We start from the raw sequence: 10072 nt of genomic DNA on the forward strand, positions 1-10072 counted from the left end.
CATATGTTCTTCTGTTCAGGTTTGTACACAATGTATCAGTGAAAAATATATCATCATTCTGTGAATCTTGGCATGTTTCGTTCTCATTGGCATTCATTTATTGTAGACAAAATGCATAATCAGTCTTACTTATCTTCTGTAATCCTGCTAGCAAAGAACTAATGTATTCCAGTTATTGTTATAGCCCTTATTGCCATGGTATCTCTTTTGAGTTGCACAGTAACCTCATTTTTATGTCACATTCAGTTTGTACAAACTGTGTTAACTCTTTTTGAAAATGAGTTCCACTCTGTATTTACTTTTTATTCATTAAAATTTTAACTTCTTTTTTATTCTTAAGAAAATATCCCACAGCAAATATTATCACAGTCATTGGTTTTTCCCCTTGATATTTGAAACAAGAAATTGTCACCTGCTCCAGGTCAAAGATGACCTTACTCTAAAATATGCAATAAAATATTTGTTTCTCTGTGCTAATCCATAATACCAAATTAATCTGATGTCATATTTACTATGCAGCAGTCAGGGAGGTAAAAAAAATACAAGCAAATTATGTGGCCTATTTGGTGGTGTAGTCTCAGGGTCTACTTTTGCTGTGAGGTATTTGCTGCACACTCCTGCCTGAAGCAATTTTTGTTTTCTCAGACTGGTACCCTCCGGATATATTGGCACTGTAATTTACAAAATCTCTAGCAAATTACTAAATGCTGACAATTCTGATAGGTGTAGTCTCCATTCATCTGGAAGACAACAAGTTTTGAAAGACTGTTCAAACTGTTTGCAAGACAGCTACCGTAATTGTTTGTATTTTTTCTAAATGTAAATTTTATTGAGATGATCATAATATAAAATAAAAATAAAGATAATAGGGAAGTGGGGGAGGGGAAAAGGAAGAAAAGAAATGTGGGACAAAGGAGAAGAAGGGAAAAAAGCATTGACTTTTTTCAATGCAACAAAGTACAAAATTAGAATTACAGCCTCAACATTTTACTTTTATATACTAAATACTAGCCATTTCTATCACAACACACTACTCTGATCAGCATAACCCAGTCAAATTTCTATCTTTTTTCTTTCTTTTTTTTTGCTGGAAGCAGAAGAAGCAGTTTCCAGTAGAAACACAACTAGATACATTCTTTTCTCTGAGTAAAACAGTTAATTATGCCATCTTTGCTAGCTCCATCTATTTTTCCATCCATTGTTCCATAGCGGTGATTAATATATCTTTCCATTTTGCTCATAAAGAACTTTGGCTGCATACAGTAAAAAAAAAATCATTTTTTTCGAAGGATTCCTTATCCAGTAATCTTAAAAACAAACCTTCTTGGTTTTTATGTTCATTGTAAGAATATTCTGGATTAAAACATAATCTGGCCCCAGTATTTCTTTGCTTTATTCACAAGTCTATCAAAGAGGATAAAAAGTTTCTTCTTTACAATTACATTTCCAACATACATTTGAGACACCTTTATATATCTTTAACAATTTGTCAGGCATTTTGTACCAGTGATGCATCATTTTGTAAAAGTTTTCTTTCATATTATAGTTCAGTGTCAAACCATTTGTCCACATTGCTCAAGCATTATATCCAAAATTCTTTGCCTATTGAATCATGCAGTATTTCACATACTCATTTTCCAGTTCAGTTTCAAAAACATTTTTCAATAACATGTTCATCATTGGCACCAATACAATTTCAAATTTTACAGTTTCAAACCATAATATTTCTTGTCTAAATTAAACCTTTCTTTCAGTTTTATGTATGTGAGCCAATGACAGATATGCCCTTTTGATTGCAGTTCTGCTTTTGATTTGAGGTTATGCTCGCTTTGATTAAAAGATATTTCACCGTAAGTCTACCAATCATCATTTCTTTTCTAAAAAAAGCTTCCTGTTGTCTTCATAATTTTATTATGAACACATAAAAAAGCAACATAAACTAACAATCAAGAGAAAACAAAGAGTGAAAAGAGAATAAGGACAGAAATGTAAATGGTATTAAAAAAAGAAAGGAAAACAAAAATATATACAAAGAATAACCTCTGACTACTTCTTTCAAGAATATAATCTAACTCTTACATCCAACTCTTAGTTTAAGACTATAATATAATGTTTATTCCCCTCCCTCCCCAAAAGAAAGGGGAAAGAATTTTTTTTCTTTTTAAATTTTAACAATGATCAAATCCATGTCAAAATTTGACTTTTCTCTGTCTCTTGCAAAATGTCCCCAAAGAACTTCCAATTATAGATTAATTTCTTCGATGATTTCTTTTAAAAGAGCCGTTACCTTACCTTGATTACTTAACTTGAAAATTCTTCACTGATTTCTATGAAATTTGGCATGTTTTATTTCTTTATAATGGATTAAGTTTTTTATGTTTCATACAGTTCTGGTAAAAAGCATATAGTAATAACTGAGATTGTTAAGGTGTAAAATTTAAAAGGTTCTGGAATGTTTTCATGAAATTTGGAATTTTATTTTCTCCTAATGATCTAACTTGCCAGCAAGAATTGTCCTATTCTGATAAAATACAACAGAAAAGTTGTAGTCACTCTATTAGCTTATTTATTATTAGAATGCACTTTTATACCTTGTAAGTAGATTTTTGTGGCAATTGAAAATGTTAAGATTGTTCCTCTATTTTTACCTCAAAGAATACATATGGCTTAAAATAATTTGGGTTTATTAGGAATTTAGAATTATTATTAATTGTGATACTTTTACAAGGAAAAACCCTCTTGTATTACACTTTTATTTGTATATCATATAGTTATTTAAATCTGAATCTGACAAGGTCAGCATAACCTATTATTTTCAACTCAGACCTGACTATTTTTCAGGTTCTTGGAAGAAAATAGTGAAATGCTTTTTAAAGCCTTTACAATATATTAAAAACAAAACTTTTTTTTTAGTACAGGTAGCCCTCACTTAACAGACATTTGTTAGAAGTTCCAATCATGCTGAATGAATGATAGTTACAACTGGCCATCCTTTGTTGCAGCACCCCACAGTCATATGATCCAAATTTGGTTGCTTGGCAGCCCACCTTCATTTATAATCATAGCATGTGCTTCATCTTACCCCATTGCCTAACTCCCCCCATCTCTTCCCTTGTAGCCATTCAGATGAAAAAATTGATTCCTGTAACAGTCCATCTTTGTTTTGAGAGAAAATACCAAAAATATTTGACAATGGAATATTAGGGACTTTCGGTTTGCTGAAACTGGCTCATATGTTTTGTGCTAACACAGCACCTTGCTGGGAAAAAAGTGCAGCTTTTCACTAGCCTGGAATATTTTCTCTGTGAATCTTTAGAACAGGAAATAAAAAACAGCTAATGTTTCATGGGGCATGTGGAATTAGTTTAGGAAAAGCTGAACCCTTATCCTTCTGTCTGCCTCCTTTTTCCAGTGCTGTTTTGTCTATGCCTGCTTTCGAATATGTCAACAAATTTTCTTTACGCTCCAAAGTGGAGAATGCAATAGGTCTGAGGAGAATAGTGGCCCTTTGCATTTAGAGAGAAAATGTAGAACAGATGTGTATTCAAGAAGGTACAAGTTGATCTTGTTAAAATATTTGTAAAGAAAAATAGCTTCAGGATCTTCCAAAGAAAATCTCTTGAGCTCTAGAGATAGAAGAAAGGGGAATGTGTTTTGTTATTCTGATAGCATTCTTTCCGTACAAGAACTGATGATGAATCAAGATATGCTTCGATCTAGGAATCTAAATTGAAGAATTATAAGTAAGAACAGAAAGCAGTTATGACTTGAGGCTGGTTTATTGTTTTTTTTAGTAATTCTTAAGCAGAATGATAGTTTCATGGCCATCCTTATTTACTGAAAAGAATACTGTTGCAGCAACACAGCTAGTTCAAATAGAATGCTGTATATACCTAGGACTACAACTGTGTATCTAGGCTGTGAAAAATGCAGACAATTTGAAGTTGTCCAGATGTTTGCAGCTCATATGATAGCTTGAACAATCCTGACTTTATTATAAAATAATAGGTAGCATTTATGAATGATACCTTCCCCTCTAAAATAAACACTGATAAAATCTTAGCAATTATTTAAATAATTGTCATGTATGTTAGCCATATTTTAGGATTTATTAAGGATACTTTTGTTAAACTTTCTTAAAGAACAATACAGACAGTCCTCAACTTACAACCATTTGTTCATTGACCGTTCAAAGTTATGATGGTCCTGAACAAATGGTGGTTACAACCTGTCCTCAGAATTCAAGCTGTCCCACTGGCATGCACTTATGACTGGTTGCAGCACTCTGTGTTCATGCAATTGCTATTTATAACCCTCCCTGCTGGCTTCCTCAGAAAGGTAATGGGCAAATTGGCAGAGAAAGTTACAAGTAAGTCTCCCTTACCTGCGTACCCATCCCCAGCCCCTCTGCACTTCACCCACACTGGTCACTTGTGCATCCTCCCCATCCTTTGTTATGCGTCTCTTGCATTTTCTCTTACCCTCCACAAGCCTTGATGTGCACCCTCATGCACTCTTCCGGATCTTTGCTGATCATCCTTGGGAACCCTCACAGACACTCCCTGAGCCATCCCATGCCTACCTTGCATTCTCGCGACCCTCTTGTTCCATCCTTCATCTGGCAGTAAATGCTGATCTACCTGATAGCTTGCTTAGGACTGTTCGAGGACCACCTGTACTATATAGGAAAGCAGCACGTCTTACAGTATTTAAAAGTGCTGTAAGATGGAGTTTTATCATAATTGAAAAAAGGAATGGCTGTACTTTTTTAAAAAAGATTTTTTAAATCCCATCTTTATTATTTTTACCTATAATTCAAGGCAGCCGACATACAGTGTCGGATACTCCTCCTTCCTCCTATTTTCCCCACAACAATGAGCCTGTGAGATGAGTTGGGCTGAGAGAGAGTTACTGGCCCAAAGTCACCCAGCTGATTTTTCATGTCTAAGATGGGACTAAAACTCACAGTCTACTAATTTCTACCCTGTAATTTTAACCACTATACCAAATTGGCTATATAACTAATCCTTTTTTGTGACTCTGTCCTTAAGACATTTATAACAGATTGTTTTTCAACCAATATTGTTAACACCTTAACTACCATTATTAACTCCTTTACTTAGAACAAGCAAGCAAGACTATTTTTAATGAGATATTCAGTAGTAGTAGGGATTATAAAGACATTGGTACAGAACACACTTTCTCATACTCCTTGTCATTTTATTTGAAATATACTTACTATTACTGGTAATATATTTTGTACAGCTGCAAACACTTTGAAAATGATTTGGAAGTACCTAAGGCCTGATTTAAGGACACCCTTAGCTCCTCTCTATTACTTGTTCAAGTATTCAAGCTTGAAAAATGATGCCACTGCTTTGATAGTCACATTAAAGACATGCTATTATAATTATTAGATTTGATAGAACAGCATCACCTGTTTTTCAGGCTTATGTATTCGTTTGTACTTGGAGAGTACTGTAGTTCAAAACAGAGAAAAATAAAATATTTATTAATGTGTGCATTTTAAAATATGCTATTTTAATGTTTTACTGGGGAAAACTATAATCAATTTACCAGTAAATGTTGATTGATCCTCTTTCTTATAATCCTCAGGACAGTGAAAAGAAAGGATTTATGAATAAACTCTATGCCATTCAGGAAGTGTGCATAAGTGTTCAGAACATCCTTGATGAGGTGGCTTCTCTTGGAGAAAGGATTAAGAAGTAAGTGTTGACAAATGGTGCTTAGCTGTTCTCAGATTATGTCTATAATACTGTATATGTATTCCCATTCCAATTACAAAATGTTACGTATTCTGGACAAAGGACAAAAATGTTACTATAAAAATCACATCATCCTTACTTTGTCATTAAAGTTCTATCACTTGGACCGGGATTCTAAAGAATATGATATCTAATGTCGAACAGAAAGAGAAGAAGACATAAACCTACATTATAGTAGAGAGATGTAATTCCTTCTTTTATTAAGAACCTGTCCTGATAACCAAATATGAGATAGGCTAGATAATCTTAGAGAGAATCATTTAAACTTCATCTTTTTAAATGTTTTATTCTTTTATTTATTATTCAATTTGTATCTCACCTGATTCCCAAAGACTGTGAGATGCTCACAAATACAAACATTAAAACAGAATATACTCAGAAACCAAAACAAGGAATAAAGATGACAAAAATTGGACTTGGAACAGAAAAAAGAATCTAAGGGATCTTCATTCACTATTCTAAAGGCTGGGAGGAGAGCTGGGTCTTCAAGCCCTTTTGAAATACCATAGAGTAGGATCCATGCATATCTAGATGAGACCCTCATTTCAAGAGGGCGTGGCACTATTACAGAGAAGATCTGCACCCAGGATGTCAATAGATGACATTTAATTAAAAGTGCCCAGGTTGCACCAACATTGATTGCACCAATTAATCAAGCAATACTATGAGAAGGATTTGTGTACTTCTCTTTCAAGCCCAGTCAAGCCAAGCCAAGCCAAGCCAAGCGGCACAATATTGGGGAAGAATTTTGGAGAAAAAATTAGAAAAAATTGCATGAAGTTCAGTTTCTACAAAGTGTAAATATATGCTCTCATGGAGTGTAGAGCAAATTTTAGCTCCAAAATTGCTTTTTAGGGATTGGGTCCAAAGCGCCAACACATGCCATATTCTACACTCATGTGTATTCATAAACATGTTGGTTCTTTCACTGAAGATTAATCTTGTTCCATTTAAAGATCTATATTCTACCTGCAGTTGCTTTGGGTTTTTTTAATTTTTTTTCCTGTGAACTATTGTATTTCTGATCTATTAATTTTTCATTCAGTATATTCAACTGGACTATTCCATTCTTAAGCTGGCTGGCCATTGTTGCTCTCTGTGTGTTCACAGTCATCCTGTATTTCATTCCACTGAGATACATTGTCCTTGTCTGGGGTAAGTAGAGACTTTCCCCTCCAGAACTCTCTGTAGAACATAGAACAAATAGCTTTAAATCTATGAGATATATTATCTTTAGTGAATATCTGATAGTGGATGGAGAGTGTCCTGTTTTTCTAAATTCACAGTGATGCTCTAAATGTATCAGATGGAAGCTTATACCAATAAAATTGAATAATATTGCTGCTCCTCTTCTTCCTCATACACGTTTTCTTAACATGCACTTTTTATAAATACAAATATTGACCCAGTATTTAAAAAAAAATTAACGGGCATATTGGTACATTGGCATTCATGCTTTTGAATATATTGAGTCTGCATTAGCTGTTATCATTTTGGCATTCAAAAACCCAATTTGGCATTACTCATCTATGCCTTTCTGCCGAGTAAAATTATTTTCTTGCTGATAGAGATTACCTTAGAACCAGGAGTTCCTGTTTCCAAGGAAAAAGGTATGAAGCACTAATCAAGAATGGGTGTACAGCTAATCCAGCAGTCCTATGCAATTAATTTTACAATGACATTAAAGCATCAATACTGATCTATGTGAACTGTTGCTTTGTTCAGGCATCAACAAATTTACAAAGAAACTCCGAAGTCCATATGCGATTGATAACAACGAACTACTTGATTTTCTTTCCAGAGTCCCTTCAGATGTGCAACTGGTCTGTATACACCTTTGATGTTAAACCTGAAGATATATTATTTTTTGAAGGTTAATTTTCTAGTTAAATTGTGAGTTAATAGACAAGCAGTGCTTGAGTGCTTTGAAGCAACAGCTTCAGGGATTTAAGTTGATGAAAGCAGAAAACACCACTGTAAAAGAGCAAATCGTTTCACTAAGTGCACTGAAATATGAAGCAAGTCATGCAAGAATGCTGTGATGGCAATCCTTTGCACTTTAAAAGGTCCTCATTTGATGGAGGCATTTACATTCCCTGAAAACTGCCCCGTATTCATCAAAGAATACTATGCTAAGAATATTTCTACTGACGAGTGCCTATTTCTTCCTTGATTGTACAGTTATAATTGTAGCTTACCTTTGTACTAGAGCTCTACATTGTCCTAACTTTAAAAATGTCATTTTAAAAAAATTCTGGCTTTTTTAAAAAAATTGTCATTTGGCTTTTTAAAAGTTATTCCTTATGGAAAGTAGGGTAGGAGAAGGCTTTACTGAAATGTTTACTGCTATGGTCTCCTTTCCAACATATTGATTGTGTTATTTGTTTTGTTTTTTGTTTGTTTGTTTTCCTCCTTCCCCTTGAAATTTACCAGGATTTTTTAGGAACAGTGCCCATGTTAAAGTTTGCCAGGACAATATTGGTTTCTTCCCTAAATATTTCTAGCCCCATGGTGTAGTTGTATTTTTTTTTTTAAACCACCTTGGTTTGCTGAGTTGAAATTGATGTCTGAATTCTGTGTTTAAACAGGTGCACTATCAAGAACTGAAACAAGACCTTTCTCACAGCCCAAGTAAAAGGAAGAAAAACAACCTTAGTTAGTCAATTCCATGTGCTGGACAGATCAGCATCTGAACAAGGCATCACATCATCTGAGGAGAATTCCTTCTCTTTCTAATTTTTTGTTTATTTTCTTTTGGGTAGTGATTCTTTTTAAAATTTGGTAATCTTAATGAGAAATGTGTAAATACTGTACAGAAAGATTTAGCAGGGAAAAATATTCTTTCCGTTGTACAGAACTACAATGAAAATTTGAAATTTAGCTTATGCTTTAGCTTTCTGGATGAGAAAAGCCATCAATAGCATGAATGTGGAATGGTACATGACAGGCACGTACAAAGGAATAAAGATGTGTTAAATGTAATTTAATTCATGCTAATTAATATTAAGAAACCAAATAACTGATCTTTTTAACCCAAAAAGGATGTTCACTTTAAAGTTCCATTTTATACATATTAGTAGACATGCAGAGTAAAGCAAATTCATTTATTTTATCCATCATTGCTGCAAATAACCAGATATTATAAATTAACCAGAGCTTGCTGGAAGTAAATGAGTTACATGCAACATGCAAATGTTTTAATGGATCTCCAAAGATAAGGATTTCTTGATACTTTTATCATTCCACCGCCAGGTTTCGAAAAAAATATTCCTATCTCTAAAATTACTGCCAGATTTATAACTGATTCCATATCTAATTTTTATAAAACCTTTAATCTTGATTTGTAATTGTTAGCCTCATGAACAACTTGCATATATTTTGTAAGCAAAATCAGTTTTAAACACATTGCTTCAGATGATAGGTAATGAACATCTTCTGTGCACCTTAGTAATACCTTAGGTTTACATTGTCCTAGATTTTTATAGGAGTCAATGGAAACACATTGCAGGCAGATTTTTTTTCTTTAATTAATTAGTGGCCTATTATATACGTTTTCTATATTATTGACAATATGGAAGTTTAAGTTATTGTTATTACATAACAAATAGCTTTGGATATATAGACTTAATGACATATTGGAATCTTGAGTTGAGCCAGTATACTTTTTTAAAAAAGCTTACCACATAATTTTTATACAAAACTTTCAAGGGGATGTAAAGAAGATTAATTTGTGACCTCAGGGGGGGAAAAGTATTCAATATTCAATATTTCTCTTGACTTGGGGTTACTCCCCAGATTTTATTTCACTACTGCAATGGAAAGATATTAACCCGTATATTTACATTAAAATGTGACAAAGGGAGACATATATTCCTTTTTATCTATTCTTGAGCATGTCTCATGAAAACTGATTTTAGATTGTGTATTTGTTGGTTAAGAGATCTGTAAATGAATCTTGCCTAAGTATGCAGTCTGCTTGATAGAATACCAAACTACAGGGAAAGCTAACCCTGAACATGTTTCTTGAATAGCCAGGTAATTTTGATATGCATATGTATAAAGGAATTTTCTGGTTGCTTATTATTGATGGGCAATATTTAATTAATGAAAACAAAAACTTTTATTGATGTGAATATTGGGGAATAGAAAATAACTCTAGAACATTATACTAATTTAAAAACTTGTTGCAAAGTATGTGAAAGGTTTTTCCCTGTGATGTCATCATTTATTATTATCTATTACCTTGTGGGCATACATTTCCTGCACAAAATATTTATTTATGCAAT

At 33.4% G+C, this 10072-nt stretch overlaps 1 protein-coding gene across 1 annotated transcript in view; it reads left to right on the forward strand.

The window, feature by feature from the left end:
• Nucleotides 1–8446, forward strand: part of MCTP1 (multiple C2 and transmembrane domain containing 1) — a 150966-nt gene extending 142520 nt beyond the window's left edge. Inside the window, exons 18-21 of the mRNA XM_070935753.1 lie at nucleotides 5617–5726; nucleotides 6832–6941; nucleotides 7512–7609; nucleotides 8375–8446. Of these exons, the coding sequence (XP_070791854.1) occupies nucleotides 5617–5726; nucleotides 6832–6941; nucleotides 7512–7609; nucleotides 8375–8446 (390 nt within the window). The remainder of the gene's footprint in view (nucleotides 1–5616; nucleotides 5727–6831; nucleotides 6942–7511; nucleotides 7610–8374) is intronic.
• Nucleotides 8447–10072: the final 1626 nt, after the last annotated feature.

Source organism: Pituophis catenifer, unplaced genomic scaffold, assembly GCF_029215685.1.
Source record: "Pituophis catenifer annectens isolate HBS135680 unplaced genomic scaffold, rPitCat1.0.hap2 SCAF_2, whole genome shotgun sequence".
NCBI lineage: Eukaryota > Metazoa > Chordata > Lepidosauria > Squamata > Colubridae > Pituophis > Pituophis catenifer.